The following is an 18,005-nucleotide window of genomic DNA, read 5'->3' as shown; positions in this document are numbered from 1 at the left end:
CATGGTTGCACAAAGAACCAAGAAATTGCACTACCCAAGCAACTTCAAGTTTGGTATACCTGCACATTCTATACCAGAGCCAAAAATCACCGGATCTAGCAGAGTTGTTTAAATTTACATCCGGGACGGTTAAGTTTGATGTTACAAGTGACTAGATAAGAGTAAAACTTTCAACCGACTACAGAAATGAAGTGTTAGTCCTTGTGAATGTCGGCATATAAGTAAATAACGGTGCCCTTTTGCACCAACATCTTAGCAGGTCAGCTGAAGAATGAAGAGCTGATTCTCTTAATGAAAATAAATGCACACTCCTCAACGTGTTACATAAAATTTGTTTTATAGGAACCTACCTACCTGCTGGTCTGCAGATCTTTAGATCTGATTAACCGTTCTAACTTGTTTTTATGTTTAACATTTGTGTTGCACTTGTTTATAAAACTTCGAACGGAGCATTTCATTTGCTGTGAATCACTGACCCAACCGGTGTCAAATGGAAACAAAAATCTGTCTGCTGAAAGCTGGAAAATAAACATCTTTATAACCTTCATTAGATTAATGTGCCTATATGGTGCAATTTACAGGTTCTCATTACAGATGAGTATATATTTATTTTGGACTATTGAATTCACCTTTTAAATTAAGCAGTCTTGATTACTTTGAATGCACCTTTTATATTAAACAGTCTTGATTACTGTTATTCGTGCTCTGTTGCATTTAGTTTTTGTCAAACATCAGTGTACTTAATTCCACGTATGTACATTTGCTATATATTTTTCAAGGTACAAGATATGGAGTTTTGCATAGTCTACCTAGAAGTATATTTTACCAACTAATATTTTGGTAATTAATATTCTGGCTGCGATAATTTATGTAAAATCATTTTTGTGCTCGATATTCTGACACACAAACCCATATTTGACAGGGAAACCCAACTGTGTGGTTCATGATATTTTGAAAATACAACTTTACAAGCTTGCTTTTAACTGAATTCAATAAAGAACAGGGGTTATGATTGGAAATTTCAGTCTCCGTTAAGCACTCATTAATCTGAACTCTAACTTCCTGCCAAAATGTTGCATACCTCTGTCTAGTGACTTGAAGAACAGAAAGAACAAATCCTACCGCTATATAAATCCATAAAAGGAACATTTCTGCAAGGTGTTCTTCCTTTGAGTGCTGTGGCAGAATATGTAAAATCCTAGTTGATAACTAAACTGGCCGTTTGCTGTTGTGCCGTTTAAAGTTTGCTCAATGTGAACTCTCGTTCTTCCAGATTTGGAAAATACACTGAGTACCTGCTGTCTAATTGTTTAGCACGTGTATAAGTAGAAGAAGCTTCTTTGTCAGACACTTGAGGCCAGACTTAAATTTAGAGGACAGCACAAAATGAAGTGATTATTTTTGTCTTTATGGAAAGAAGGTAGACTTCCAATTTTTACCGAGTTTCGGGTCGATCTACCATAAAAATCACCTTTTGCTCGGTACCTGTTTACATGGTGTATTTAATGTTGGTTCTGCTCTTGGGAAAGGTTGGAGGGTTATTTTCAAATTCTTGAGAAATATTTACAAAAATAAGCGATTGTACTACTGATTGCTAGCTGACCTGCAGGAATTTAATTTGTCAGTGTTGGCAGATTTGGGATGAGGCCTTTTCTGACCTGTTCTCAAAGATTCTAATTTTAAAAACCGTTCCTTATTAAATTGTGTGTTTAAAAGTTGTGATGTGGTTGAGTATAAACATTTGAACTTCACCAAACTTGTAAAATATATACCTTTTACAGTTATTTAGCAGGACTGAACGAAATTACGTTTCTGATCTGAAGCTTAGCACTTCCGTGAAAAAAGTACGGCGGTCTGACTCTCAGGAAGTAAAAGCCAAGCGCAAGCAAAACAATTCCTCAAAGGTGAGAATCCTAATTATATTTTCTTCACGTTTTTCATGAGGTTTTTTATTTTGAGGTATTCATACTTCACAGCTTCATTGTCCTTTTTGTTTCTTCTTCTATTTTTACCAAATGCATGCTCCTTTAGCAGCTTGTCTGAAGGTACAAAAGAAATGTGCTGACATTTGATAAATAGAAGTGTAACAATATTTTTTCATTCCTTAAACTATTAAATCGTTTTGTCAATATAATTATAATTTTGATCAGTCTGGTGTATCAAAGTACATATGCCTGAAGTAATCGTGAATTTGGGTTATGATCTCGAGCTTGTGTCCCAGTTTGCAAGCAACGCAATATGAGACACTTCTATTTGCAGTACTTCCTGCAGCAGAGAAGACTTGCAGGCAATGATCACCTATCTATTTCAAGCATTTGCAATGCAATATGTCTCACATTTGCTTGAGTTAGAGCTATTGGCGTTGTAAATGCATAACTGGACTTTTCTTGCCACATAAATTGGTCAACCTTGCAGCATAATTTGGTCCTCTCTGCCACAAAATTCCAGTGGCCCTGCATATAACTAGAGCACGTTCATTTACAATCTTCCTCTATCTGCAGCAAAAAATTAAAATATTGCAAGTGTTTATTATATTTATATTATTATTTTGGGGTCAACTGCTCATTTATACCGTTCACACCCAGTATAAATCTGAAAAGTGCCTTCAGTTTATGGTCTTCTTTACATGACCTTTGAAAGCACTGCTTTCCCATAAGAACCTGCCCTGCAGCACAGGAAAGTATTTCATATTTAGGTACATGTTTCTCTTCCTAGGAAACAAAAAAGGATTCAGGAGACCAGGGCTTAAAAAAATACACCATGATTGGAATCCTTCTAAAATCAAGGTGTCCTCTTAGCATAACCGGGTCTGTGATGTAAACCTGCTTTTGTATGAAAACTAAACAATCTGTTTTCATGCTACAGTATGATTCATTATTTAAACCCTATTTGAATTACATTTTCTTCTGTTTTGCTTCCTGCTTGCAGGCAAAAGCCATATAGCAGCATGTCAAAAGGCCATGCTATCACCTTCTGAGAAAAGCTGTTACCGATATTAATGAACAAACACAAAAATGAGCAAATGAAAACCAGCAAGTTAACTTTTCCAAAGTGAAAGGCGAGGCAATGCACCCAACATGTTGCAATTTTAATAGCTCTGCTTATTATGCAGCAAATGGTGGGTTATATGGGAGTGTGGCTAAATCATATTTGTGCAAAAAATGCTGTAGGATCACATACGTTCAGATATCCTGGGTTTCAAGGCATGTTTGTGCAGTTCTGGGTGCATGGGTCTGTCTAAAGTGTTGTAACATATTTGTGTCAATAATGGGGCAATCATGCGCCTTTGTCGTACCACAACCTTTTGCCTCAGGCTCTCTCATCCTTCCCAAATGCTGCAGTGTTACCAGATGTTCTGTCACGCCCCCCACCCCACCCACTGTCATTGCTTCTCCCTTCCTGTACAAGGGCTCTGTTCATTGCCCTTGTTTGGAGAGTAAACAGCAGGCCCAGTAGTGATAGCTAATGTCTCTCACTATCGTGGACAGAGCACAGATGACGTTCTCCGTCAGGATTCTACAGTCAGACTCAAACAGGAGAGGGCAAGTGGTGTAGTTTGAGACACCCACCATCACACCATTCCCCTGAGTGTCAGAACAGTGTGACAGATCTGCACCTGACCTCCCACCATCACGAAGACCCCTGGACACCCGGGTGAGGCGGAGAAAGCTGCTACTTGACTGAGAGAACCACTTTTGTGTCCGCGCTATACTATCGCAGTAGAGATACTAGCTTGTGAATCATGATCATCGTTTTGAATAGGAGTGTTTAAAATCCTTAAATTGCTTAGGGAAAAAAAATCTTCCCTTTAATGCAATATTTAAGAAACCGTAGGAAACTTTAATATCCTAGTAGACCTAAAGAAAAATAACCTAACACAAAAGAAACCAGGCTCCATTTTCAATTAAAGCCCAGAGACAAACTTTAACAAGAATCCTAACAAGAACCACTTGCAATTTTTGTACATCGCACTTCGCAGCACCACAGAACAAGTCGCCGATTAAAAAGGAATAGAGAGTCCTTCAATGAAAACCTCCTAACGGGAAGAAGCTGCAGAGAACTGCAATTTCAGGCCCTTGAGGAAGAAATTCACCCCAAGAAGATAACGTCCCGAGAATGATAAAACTTTGTGAAGCCAGCTTCCAGCATTTGCATGAGGAAATTGAGGACAAGAAAAATCACACCTCAACAACATGCTATACAAACTGTTACATAAAGCAGTGGGGGTCGAGGAAAGCCACTGAGTAATATGGCCTCCGATCACACAGATATGCTACTTATTACTGGATACGCCAATGTACGCCTTACAAAAGATAAAAACTGTTGAACATGTTTACTTAGATCACAGGGACTTTTCACGAGATAAGGGCTAATTAAATAATCACGCCAAACCTCATATGAGATGTGATGAACCAAAACGGTTATTGACGGGGATCCGCAACATGCTCTGAACATTTTGCAGCATTGTTCCTAACCTGAAAGCAAGAATTTACGATAAACATGATAGTCCATCACAGCTGCAAAATTGTGGCTCTCCTTGAACACATCTACTATCTATGATCTACACATGAAACAAGTTTGCGGTCTATGAAACTTGAAAGCGTCAGAGCACGAAGGAGAGACAAAAACAATGTGACATGCCTGGTAGTCATGCAAAGCACTCAAATACCGCTGCATCGTGTTTGTGATTTCTGAAAATTCTAAGAGCCATGGCCACCGTGAAGGATTGAGAAAACAGGTGGGTCTTGTATATTTCAAACAAGTTAATTGTTATCTTTTGACAGCGTCCACAAGCAAAAACTAAAAAAAAAAAAGTGGAAACCGAGAAAAGGTGACTTAATAAAAGAAAGTTAGCTTTAAAAAAAAAATATTTGCAAATTAGTTTGTCCTGCGGGCGTGTTTTTGCCAGTCACAAGCCTTCTGTTTGCTGGGCACTGTAAGTTAGAACAAAATAGTACCTCAATCACGTCAGGAGCAGAGGACGGGCACTAATTAAGTTGATATAAATTAGTGCTTGATCCCTGCTCCACACAGAGGAACGGAAATGATGGCAGGCATGCCTTGACAAATTACGAGGCTGTAGAGAAGAGTACCACGCAAACCAACAAATTGGGAGCGACAGGAGGGCTCCAAGCCCATTACTGAAAACAGCAGCGTCCCGCATACGAGACGCATGCGCAAGCACTTGCAGGATCGGCTCTAAAAGGGACCTTGCCTACAGTAGAACATATCGCCTATCTTGTAATTATCCATGTAGCAAGGTCGGTTCCTAAAGCGATAACAAACCAGCCTCAAGGCGGGACAAACGTAAGGCATTTACCAGCAACATCAAGGGATTTATTTTTTTAAAGGCAAGCCCACGAGCAAATCAAAGTGATGAGCATGAGGTGGGCGTGGTTATCCCCCACAGATAGATAACACGTTGGAAAGAAGTGCATGCGCGCTTCTATGCTCAATCTAAAAATGATACTTGAAAACACATAGGAGATTTGCAATAGGCAAGGTGAGTGCAGTTCATGGTTTAGAATGTGTATGACGGATTATAGGGGAGAAAGTTCACTAATGGCTTTAAATGTGCCACACTGCCCCATTCAATCTTCCAGCCAGAGAAGTTGACAGAATGTGTAGTGCACAGTTATACACCTAAGCATCTTGGCAAATTGATCAAAATGGAACTAGTCAGAAAGTCAACAAATGAAGGCATTTAGTCCCATCACTTCTACAGACATCTTCACATATGACTAGACTACATTTTTGGGGCCGGGCAATAAAACTGCCCATTTTTGGAGCATCGTGAAGCTTAAAACTTCTAATTGTTGTAATCACTGGATATCCGTTTGATCGTGTTTTTTTAAGGACAGGCTCCTGCTTAAAGAACTGCCAGGCAGGGTGAATTAAAGCTGATCCTTCCCATGACAATCGGGTAGTCGGGTCTCTGCAACTTTTATTTTAGTGTAGGCAATTCTGTTTCGTCAAAACTCTTGCGTTTGTTGCACTTGACTGGTACTTGTTATTGCTTTTCAGTGAGGAGGTGTTGGAGAATATGATGGAACCACATAGATATACGAGATGAGGCGAATATGGAAGTTTATGAACCGCCCAGCTCCAGATCTACCCATTAAAGAGAATCTAAACCAGCTAAACCTTGTGGCGCAACCAACCCCCCCCCCCCCACCCCCCAAATAAACAATAAATGTGGTTGAGTCCCACACTCGTAGCATTATTAACCATTTAACGATGTGATGATAGAACTGCTATTGAGTGATTCTTACCCCTCACCTTAGACAGTGGCAGTGCAAGCATCACACTAATGTCGTCACGGTTTCCCTAACAAAGAAAGAACAAGTAAAACACTGGCATCAGCAGAATATATATATTTTTTTTCCCCTCAGAGGAACAATTTTACAGAGGTCATAGAAATATGTTTCCTTACATACAGAAGTGATAGAGCACACACTGCAGCTTTGCATGCTTACTTCACGGACAACACAGGTATAGCATGTGGGCCAGCAACAGTGTATGCGTGCTGGTGGGGAAGGAGAAGCCAACAATGCAGCCCCCACCCCAAACAGAGTGTGCTTCGAATGTTGGGACAAGAGGCTACTCATTGAATCTGTCATCCCACAGAATTCCTCTATTATTCCTCAGGACCTTTTTTGCAGGCTATGCAACCATCAACCAACTGGCAGGCACTGCTCAGGAAGAACTAATCTGCAATGCTTTGAAAGCAAAAGGCCACACAAAATTTCTAAAGACATCCCTGTCTCAGTCATTTTCGCTTTAGTGTCTGCTGCACCTCCTTACATAGCCGAGGTATGCAAGCAATACACTTTCCTTTCTTATATTTCGTCCCGATAGCTCCTCCCGGAGTCAGTCTTCGGCTTCTCTACCTTTCTCCAGAAAGTCTGAGATATGGACACCCATAGACACAATTGTCGCTATTAACTTCCAGCTACTCTAGGTCCTCCTGAACCGGATTGCTCAAATATATTAGGAAGAGATTTTACAATGTTAGCTCTTGGACAATTACAGTAGGAAGAGGTTTTACATTGGAAACTTCTTGCCAAACATCATAGGAAGAGCTTTAACATAGTGAACCCCTTGACAAATGTAGGAAGGAGTTTCTATTATGCTTGTCACTGCGTTCACAATGTAAAAGGGACTTTACATTTTGATCTGTATGAAAGAGTAGGAAGTGGCTCTGGCTAATGCAATATAAAGGTCAATAGCAAAATTCTGAGTTTTGTGAGGAAAAATGCTCCAGATAAGTGTGCCCCAACCCCCCTTAAAAATAAATGGCATTAACTGTTTGCTGTACTTAAGTCACCATCTTGTCAACTTTCATGAAGAAGCAGAGCTGAATCAAAAATCCTAATTTTGTCCCAAAGTGTGTTTTTGTTTTTTAGGGTAGCCCCTTTTTTTAGGTCGAGCATAGCAGCGCGCAAGCACTGCTTTTCCAATGTTTTGGTATGTATCTGGGCTTTTAACCCTGCCAACCACACACCCATTACTACCACTTGTTCGTGGGCTTGCCTTTGTTTTCTTTAGTAAATGCTTTACGTTTGCCCCTTCTTAGGATGGTGTTGTTACCACCTTGGCTATCGACCCTGTTACAGGGATAATTACACTTTTGTTGATAACTTTGACTGCGAACAAACTTCTTTTTCCATTTGTCTGTCACTTCGCGTTCACGTCAGCCCTTTGAATCGGCTCGGCTATGTCAACTGTTTTACTTGTTATTTGCAGTTTGTGTGGCAAGAAAAATCCAGTTAGGAATTTACAACACTAATAGCTCTACCTTGAGCAAATGCGAAAACCATTGTATTGCAAATGTTTGTTCACTTTTGTCTGTGTCCTTCGTGCTCCATGGGCACTAGCGGCTGACTTGAGTCAAGCAACCCGGAAACATGTGATCATCTGTGTGCCTCGCAAAGTGGATTGAAGTACTTTTATTTTTCATTCCGTCTTTACAGGGAGATCGGTGGAACGGGACGGGTTCGGTTAATGCAGTCTCAGAAGAAATTACTTTTTATTATTAAGCTGCTGCTTAGGTGCTCAAAACCATGTATTTGCTCCTTTGCCCAAGAGAATGTCTTTCAGAGCCAGTGACCTTGTGCATCTCATCAGTGCTTCATTCCCGACGAACTGTACTGTGCTGAATTGGTGTTCTGCTGCCTTCATTTCCATTTAGAAATGCAGAGAATAACTTCTGCGTCAAACCTCCACTGAAACAATGAGTCTCATCTGTATTTGTACAGAATAGTTTCTCTTCACGAGGGTTGTAGGAGATACGAGCTTGCACATAGAAGTACTGCTGCAAAGTAAGTGAACTTTTCACGAAAGGTTACACACACAGATGGCATCAATTTGGAGCTTCTGTTTTTCAAGATCTTGAGGAGCTCACAGACCGTGGCCAGCTTTAACCTGAGCGCGGTTGCCGTGGTATTTGGCTAAAATACAGACAGGAACAGGTTTTGTTTCTCCCAAATAAGAAATAGAAAGTAGAACACAGAACTAGTGTCAGGGAAGCCAGTAGATCTCAGCCCTGAAACCAACTGACGTGGGCAACTTTTTTTAGGTTGAGCATAGCCCCGCACAAGCACTTCTTTTCCGACCTGTTGTAGTATATTTGTGGCTTTTAGCCACACCCATGTCATGCCCATCACTGTCACTAGTTTGTGGGCTTGCCTTTCAAAAATACCTCGACCCCTTTAGTTATATGCAGGGCCACTGGAAATATGTGGCAGAAAGGACCAAAATATGCAGCAGGGTGACCAATTAATGTGCCAAAAAATATCTGTCTAGGCATTTACAATGCCAGTACAAATGCGAGACCTATTGCATTGCAATTGTCCTATTTTTTTTGTGTGCTCTCAATTTACTGAAGAGTAAACAAAATTCCAACTTCAGTAGGGGTCGTATGTTTAAATCCCTCAAGGTTTTCCCAACAAAAATAACTGTTGAAATAAATATTGAAAACAAGAAGGAAAAAACTTCCATTTGTGACAGCATTTTCATCTGTGTCTTTTTGTCACAATGGTTGATGTACAAAAGCAGTATGCTATTACGTCGGCTAGATCCTTCTGGTTGCAGGGATATATCCGGTTTGTAGGTTCTCAAAGAACCCAAAGTATCTAGAGCAAACAGCTGAGCTGCACAGTACAATGGCTGTTTCATTGAGTACCGAGTATAGACCGATTCATATGGTGAAATATGTAGAGTGAAAAATGGGTATCTAGGAAACCTATGTATTTCTGTAATAATGGACACCAGATATGGAGTTCAGGTGCAGTGGTTATTTGTAAATCTCAGAATTTGTGGATTCTGATCAAGGGTATTTTTCAAAATGTCTTCTTTCTTTTACCCTGGCTTACATTTCAAAGGCACTAATGTAGCAAAATCAAATTGGTAATAAAAATTGCCCTACTAGTCTACGCTCACACAAGTCGTCTGATTGAGGGGGGGGGGGGGGAAATGGTACCTCACTTGTGTGGGTAAGCCTGATGCCCATGACAGGAAATGACCCAAAACAAAAACCTACTCCTTTTTTTTTTTTTTTTTTTTTCTCTTTTTTTTTTTCCCTCTCTCTTCTTTCTTTCCAGTGTGGGTAGCTTTAGATTATGGACTCTGGCTAAGCCTGCACCTGGGGGAATCCAGAATTGGATGACTTGCATAGCTCTCACCAGGTTATTTTACCCAAACTTTGACCAAACAAAACACTTTCACACATTTTTCCACTCCCAACCGACACATTTAAAAAAAAAAATGTTTTTTGCAAAGTGGATCGCTGTGGTTTTTGGGCCGTAACTCAGGTGATACCTAGTGGAACCAAGGAACGCTGCACATTTTTAAAATCTAGACAACTAGGGGGGAGTCCAGGGTGGTTTCCCTTGTGTGTATCCCATTTTTTTTTTTTTTTTTTTTAATTAACCCACAATGCCATGCAAACCTCAAACTTCGCCAGAAACGGCACATTTTCCTTTATTTCTGTGATGGAAAATTCTGGAATGGGACAGGAACAACTCAAACTAAGGCCAATGGGGGAGCCCTTGTGTGAGGACTGTTATTGACCTCTGTTTGAGCAATTCCTGTTCTAGCTCTAGGTCTAGCTACATAAGTGGCACAGTATTTCTATTGGCACAAGTGGGGCAGTGCTGGATGTTAGGAATTTTGTGGATTCCTGCGGATTCCTGAAGTTTCCATCAGACATGTAAGGAAAATGCATGATTTCAGGCAATGTTTGAGGTTTGCAGGGCATTGCCTCCCAGAAAGACCAATAAAATGATTTGCGAAGCGGGAGCACAGGCCCTTCCCCTCTCCCTGGTGTCTAACAGGTGGATCCCTGCTGCCCCCCCCCCCCCTACTCAATTCAGTGAAAGTAAAGCTTTGGCTCGTTTTACATTCACTTTTGATTGTAAAGATGTCTGCATGCTCTGCGCGCAGCTCATCATAATATACCAAAAAAGAAGAAAAAAAGCTCAAACTCCTTGGTAAGCTCTTACCAAGAAGCCTGAGCCTTACAAGGAAACCCTCTGGTGCAAAAGGGGCCTTTCTAACCCTCCCCAGTGTTGGTCAATGGCTGACACCCGCAAGGGGGAGGGTGTACAGGTGTCAGCTGTTGGCCTACACCGCACCTATAGGGTTAATGCAGAGACCACATTGTCATGTTTACATTCATGTTAAACACAATAAAATACCTGGGTCTAGAACGATAAATTAGTGAGAAAACTGAACTAAGTAAGGAGTCTTGGACGAGAACCCTCACCCACCAGTCGTTGCATGCTTCAGCATAGGGTTCTTTCATAGACCACTGAACATTGTGGTGTGACTTACAACTCCCAACCAAATTTTGTTCTCTGCTTATTAAGTTTTAAGATATTTGGGGTGTGGGGTAGGGGGGGGGGGGGTCTATAGGCGGCCTCATGGAGGTTGACCTGTGCTGTTAAACATTTCTATCCGATGAGGTTGAAGTTACTAGGTTGAGTAGATGCTGATACACAGATTTGTTTCTGTTCTTTTTGTCTCTTGCAAACACCTATGTGGATCCAGAGTTCCCTGCCAGGGCCAATGTTGAGTTGACACTAAAGACCCAAATTTCGTGGGTAAAATGAGCTGAGTGATTTTTACATCACAGTTGGTTGGCACCGTGTAGAATGCCCTTCGTTTGGTACTCACAGTTGGTGATTGTGGCACTTGTGTATTGTTGATGTGATTTAGTCACAATGGGTTTTGCTGCTTACTGTCCAAAGGAGTCATTTTGTGTATTTCTTTCTGCAGGTCCAGCTGAAGTTGATTTCCTAGAAAGTTGTGGTGACCACTTGTTTCTCATATACTTATTATTTCTTTTCTTTATACATATTTGTTCTGAGCACTGTTTAGCAGAAATATTTGTTGGTTCCCAGTTTTCTGTGGTGTGAGGAGGAACGCTATGATTAAGGTTCCCCGTTTTCTGTTTTATTGAATTTTACAGATAAAAAAACAATGTGTTTTCTGTCTGTACTTATTTTTAAAAGTGGAAAAATACTGAAACTTGTGCTTCCAATGAGTGACTTTCCATGGTATCTGTTGTGAATTCCATGACACCATATCAGCAGATAGATACCATGGGGAGTTAAAAAAAACAGATTGAGATATCTTTAAATATAGGCGTATGTTAAAATATATTTGTAGTAAAGTGCTAATATGTAGCCGTGGGTTTATTGTTTTCTTATATTTGGCTTCTAAAACAGGCATCAAAGTATGAGTGCATTTTGATCAATTGAATGTGGAAATTTACCATTTTTGACTCCACTTATTTGCAAACCACAAACTAAATATGGATAAATGCTAATAAAATGGCCAAAAGATAAATATGGATAAATGGACGAATATATATATATATATATATATATATATATATATATATATATATATATATATATATATATATATATATATTTTCTCTCTCACACACCATAAAACCGGGAGCTCCATGAGAAGCATGCCACCATTGGTGGATGAGGGTTTTTGTCCTAAAAAAAAAAAAAAAAAGAACTTCCTAAGACTCTTTAGTTCAGTTTTCTAACTAATTTAGTAGTCCAGACCGAGGTATTTTATTGTTTATGATTTGTGGAATTGATACCGGCTGGTCTTAAAACTTCCAGTGACCCTTTTTGTCTGTGGTTGCTTATGTTAAAGCTATGAGACATATTTTTTTTAATTGTGGCAACAAAGGCTGTGGTCTTCTCATTCTACATTGCGAATGACATGACAAAGCCAGTAGGCCTAACCTCTCTAACTTTGACAGATGCCTCATCCTACCACAGTGGATCCACACGTTTTCACAGCAATGCTCCTGTTTGCTGTTAGGTGGCATTGCCTGGAGCTGCGTGGCATCATTCTGCCATGGAAGAACCTGTGTGCCAGCGTCAGTTAAATTCTTTCCACAACATCGAGCACTGATCCCAAGATTTTTTTGTCTTTTGTCAAATCTTTTCAAATTTGTTTTCGGGTGTGCAGAGGAATGATGTCCCACTGAAAACCTAGAGCAAGTAGGATGGCAAAAGGAAAATCTGGAACAGAGGCTGTTTGAAAAAGAACAAAGATGGATTTACTGCTTCTCGACCTATAAAGAAGGTTTGAATCATGATATCCCTTTAACTTCAGTGAATCATAATCCCTAAGTGCAGTATATGGGAGAGCCCCTTTAACTCTTTCATCCTGAATGATGACTTCCATGAATGAAAGATTGAGAGGGAATCCCTAGCATCATCACGAAGAGTGACAGTCCAGAATAGATTATTTTTTAGGTGGAGCATTCCAGGCCTCTTGTATATACTTTAGTATATACTTCTATACTTCTTTGTGGGGTCTCTGCTTTTTCACTGGTTTGTTTGTGTCCTTAAAAAATCCTTGCTTGCTAGTGGTCAATCCTTGCTCTTTGTCCCACCTTTTCCACAGTTGTACACTCCCCTGGAGCATGGCCCTAGTACTTGTACCCTTCCACTTGTGCCGATGAAGCATGTGCTTAGGGATTACTTTGTTCAAAGGCTAATAGCATTTGACCAGAGCGCTGGATGCTTCAGTGGCCCCAGTCTGTTTCTGTTAACAGGGCTCTAGTCTATTTATTACTTTTTCATCTGCAGTGATGTGTGACTTTGTTTATTCCATTCATTACTCTCCCTCGCACATTTTCTGTTCTTGCATTACAAATGCTTGTTCCTTTTGTCTGTCTCTGCGAGCTCAGCAGCGCTTTGAACCGGCTGCTTATGTAAACTGTTTTACTTTTTATTTTCAGTTTGTGGCAAGAAAATGCTAATAGCTGAAACTCGAGCGAACACGAGAGCTATTGCAGTTCAAATGTTTGTTTTGTTTTCAGTCTGTGGAAATAAAAGTCCAGTCAGTAATTTACAACGCTATGAGCTCTAACTCGAGCAAACACGAGACTATTGCATTCCAAATGCTTGTTAATTTAGATAATGCATCATTATTTCGTGCAAAAGACTATTTGTAGAGACTGTATTGATACTGAAGATGGGCAAGGCTACAGAAGATTGACACCCATGTAGTCTGATGAAGCATAATGAGTTTTACAATACCGTCACTGAATATAAAAAATAGAGACAATTTAGGCAAGATTATGTAAATGGCATAACCCCACTGACACTACCATTGAACAATATTGCTTCAAAATGAGGTACTTGAAAATGCAAGAAACGAAGTTCGTTATTTACATTTTTGGCAATACAAAAGAGCCCAGGTTTTTTACCATCCTCTTGGGTCATGAGGGTACCGTTTATTAAACCATTGCTTCACTTTTGGGTATTCAGGAAAAGAAACATGGTATTTATCAAAAAGGTAAGTGACCAAATTGGTCACCTTTAAGTACTCGCAAAGTGTTGTTTTTTTTTTTTCCATTTTGAAATTGGATTTGCTACAGTAGAAATCATAGAAGTACTTAATTGTGAAAAAACTTCTTTCTAAAATGAGTGGGGCACACATCGCTAAAGGAATGTGCTGGTGGTGTCTCACACCACCGCAAGCCAGACACGCCCCAAAGATGTCAGACGCATTCCCTGCGCTTTGACGTCGACCGAGCCAGCCGATGAAGGATAAAAGCTCGGGGCAGCGACAATATGGTCAATAGCCGGAGGACCCAGAGACCAATGTAGGTGGACAGCATGTTACATCCCTTGAAGAAGTAAGCAGGGTTTGGTGGGAGCGGCAAGTTCTGGGCAAAGAACTAGTAGCAACCGGATGATCTTAACACCAAATGCCCACTTGTAGTATGTGACTACAGGGTTCCCCCCCTCTGAAACCCCATGAAATGATGCAAAAGAAGGCACAAGTATGTAAAATTGTGAAATATCATTTTGGCTTATGCATGCCACGGTTTGCGTGGGCACTGCGGTACTTCATACACCTTTTGTAATGAGCAATATTAAATGTCCGGAAATTGGTTATCAGAGTTGCACATCGTATTTCCCGGGGAGCACGAGTGGTAGCATCACAGACTGGCTAAGAGGGGAGATGAAAACAAGCAATTTACCTATGAGGGAAACTACACTATGTCCTTCATATGGGCTTCTGAGGTCCATAGACATTGTTACGCGTTATGGATACTGTTTGAAGCTCCATTTGTAAAAGGGAGTAGTGGCGTAAATGAATTGGCCAAATTTGCAGAAGGCATTAAGCTTTGGGATAAAAGAAACATGACTAAACGTCCATGGCCTCAGCTGAATGGTTGTTGAGAATAATATAACTATGGATATGCCAGCTATCTGTGCTCTCTTTTTTTCAGGTTCTCAAATGGAGCTGAGATACTGTGAAAGAAGAAACTGTGGGTAAACGGGATACAGGATTAACATTAGCCTTAGTGAGCTGGTGTAAAACGCATAATAGGCCCTGAAGAAAGCCAAGCTTGACCCCCTTTGGGTCACATAGATGAATGGCTAAAACATGTTGACCTTGATCTTGAATTGGGTGTAGGAGCACATTATAGCCCAAGGTACTTCACACACAAATTTTTAACCTTGTCTGAGAGCACCTATAATAAAGTGGTGCATGAGTACAAGCGTGCACTCTAGACAATTTTAACATTACATCTCTTTTCAGTTGATTCACACGTCACATTGTGGGTGCACATACACAAAAATCTTTGGCCCCCTCCGCTGTAATCAGGTGTGGAAGCACACCCCGCAGGCATTATGCACCTGGGGTGCGACCCCAATCATGAAGCATGCCACCATTTAGAACGGTGGGTGAGAGGTCTTTTACAACAATAAGAAGTTTCTTTTATGAACACAGAAATAGATGCTGAGCATAATGACTGTGTACCTGCTTTTGTTGATTTAGATTGTGAAATTTCTCTTCTCATTCTCTTGTGATGGTTTTCATTGTCCCACTGAAAACTACAGGATTCATACCATGTGATGACTGTTGGAAACAGATGCTGGTTTTGGACCTGTACAATGCCTACCTGTGGTGTTTGAACTCTGGGCCCAACCCCTAGACTTGAAGAATGTGTCCACTTGCATTCAAATGCAACTTGGGACTGTGAAGCAAAGCTGTATGTTACAGAACACTGTAAAAATAATTACTGACCTTTCACCAGTCTCTCTTCCGCTTAGTGGTGATGACCTGTGCTGCTTTTGTAGTTATTAGTGTGCCGTGTCGTCTTCGTGGACGAAGCGGTCTTATAATTTGAAGGCAAACCGAAGCAGCAGGATAAGATTTAGATGCGGGACTCAACCTCATTTCCTCCTACTCTGTCTTAAGAGAAGCTATGAGGGTGTCATGGTGTAGATTTATCCCACTTCCGATTGAGGAGCTGATTCCACAACTGGTCTCTTTGCACGCCTAATTTCCTAGAACATTGCAATGCTGTAACAGGTAGAGTCCATGCTGCAAATCTTTGGTTTCCCTCTTGCATGCCAGGCATTGATTTGAAAAGGATTGAGGCATTCGGAAAGTCAGTGTTCTCTTTGGACTGCTTGGCATTGAGGTCACTGAATGGGGCCTGCTTGTTGGGCTGTTATACACATGCCCACTGGGGCATGGGCAGCAAGATCTTGCAGTCCTGGAGGAGGTTTGGACTCTTTGGCTGAAACCATTCAGAACAGCCAGGACACTGCCAAGTGTGTAACTAGGGCTGGCATCAGTGGTTTGGGTTGAGCGGAGGCCACTGGTGTGGTGCTTTGTAGACCACCATGGTTTGGCTCCACTGGCTTTTCTGGAGATGTGCAACCACCAGTTATGATTGTGTCTTTCAACGGCTTTTATTTGTCGAGAGGTCTGACTGTGCCCTCATACTCCTTAAGGAATGCTGAACCACAATATGTTACCTGGGCCGTTTCACGTCTGCTAGTATCCTCATCAGTTTTGGTCTTTCTAAGGTTACTTCAAAGGCCCTGCCGCAATAGATAGCCCTTTCCTTTTATGGCTGGCGACATCGATCAAACAGACCTAATAAAATTCTTCCTGGACAACACTTTTCTGTCCGCTGCACATGTGGCATCAGCCTCCAAACTCCTTCAGTTTGCCCTTAGTTGCACACAACCACCCTGCTGGAGGTAGAATCAGACAATTACTCCCAGAGTGGCAGTCCATCTCATCCGACAGATCAGTCCTCCAGATCGTCCAGCAGGGGTTTCCTCTTCCACTTCTGACCCATCATAACTTCTCTGACAGCAACTCTGATTATGGAGGAACGCCTCTCCATCTTGCTACAGGAGGCTCAGGCCTTGCTGGCCAAAGGTGCAATTGAGGGGGTGCCGGTCTTTGAAGCCATAGACAGTATGTTACTCCTGCTATTACCTCAGTCTGAAGAACGATGGAGATCTTAAACCTATTTTAGATCTTTGCCCTTTTAATGACTTCTGTAAGGAAATGCCTCCTTGGCATGGGTACCCCCTGACTTTTTGCCTCTGCTGATGCTATGTTTTGATTTGAAAGTGTGCTGAGGCCTGCTAACCAGGCACCAGCACCAGTGTTCTTTCCCTAACCTGTACTTTTGTCTACACAATTGGCACACCCTGGCAACCAACTACCTGTGTAGGCTGACTGGTTTTAGCAGCCTGCCACACTCGATACATGTTGCTGGCCACATGGGGAGAGTGCCTTTGTCACTCTGTGGCTAGTAACAAAGCCTGCACTGGGTGGAGATGCTATCACCTCCCCCTTGCAGGAGCTGTAACACCTGGCGGTGAGCCTCGAAGGCTCACCCCCTTTGTTCCAGCACCACAGGGCATTCCAGCTAGTGGAGTTGCCCACCCCCTCTGGCCACGGCCCCACTTTTGGCGGCAAGGCCTGAGGAGATAATAAGAAAAACAAGGAGGAGTCACTGGCCAGTCAGGACAGCCCCTAAGGCAACCTGAGCTGAAGTGACTCTGACTTTTAGGAATCCTCCATCTTGCAGATGGAGGATCCCCCCCAATAGGGATAGGAATGTGACCCCCTCCCCTTGGGAGGAGGCACAAAGAGGGTGTAGCCACCCTCTGGGCTAGTAGCCATTGGCTACTGCCCTCCCTGACCTAAACACATCCCTAAATTCTGTATTTAGGGGCTCCCCTGAACCTAGGAAATCAGATTCCTGCAACTTAGGAAGAAGAGGACTGCTGAGCTGAAAAACCCCTGCAGAGAAGACGGAGACACCAACTGCTTTGGCCCCAGCCCTACCGGCCTGTCTCCCTCCTTCAGAAGAAAACTGCTCCAGCGACGCTTTCCCCAGGACCAGCGACCTCTGAATCCTCAGAGGACTGCCCTGCTTCCAAAAGACCAAGAAACTCCTGAGAACAGCGGCCCTGTTCAACAAAGACTGCAACTTTGTTTCCAGAGGAGCAGATTTAAAGACCCCTGCAATCCCCGCAAGAAGTGTGAGACTTACAACACTGCACCCGGCGACCCCGACTCGACTGGTGGAGAAACAACGCTACAGGGAGGACCCCCCGGCGACTCCGAGACTGTGAGTAACCAAAGTTGTCCCCCCTGAGCCCCCACAGCGACGCCTGCAGAGGGAATCCCGAGGC

At 41.9% G+C, this 18,005-nt stretch overlaps 1 protein-coding gene across 1 annotated transcript in view; it reads left to right on the top strand.

The window, feature by feature from the left end:
• The window catches only part of ZNF281 (zinc finger protein 281), a 56,581-nt gene that overhangs the window by 17,375 nt on the left and 21,201 nt on the right, over window positions 1-18,005 (top strand). The window contains exon 2 of the mRNA XM_069238060.1: window positions 1,782-1,904. Coding sequence (XP_069094161.1) covers window positions 1,782-1,904 — 123 coding nt within the window. The remainder of the gene's footprint in view (window positions 1-1,781; window positions 1,905-18,005) is intronic.

The sequence above is a fragment of the Pleurodeles waltl genome, chromosome 6 (assembly GCF_031143425.1).
Source record: "Pleurodeles waltl isolate 20211129_DDA chromosome 6, aPleWal1.hap1.20221129, whole genome shotgun sequence".
NCBI classification, from domain to species: Eukaryota; Metazoa; Chordata; class Amphibia; order Caudata; family Salamandridae; genus Pleurodeles; species Pleurodeles waltl.
The sequence above is the reverse complement of the archived record's forward strand: the minus strand, read 5'-3'. Positions and strand labels throughout refer to the sequence as shown.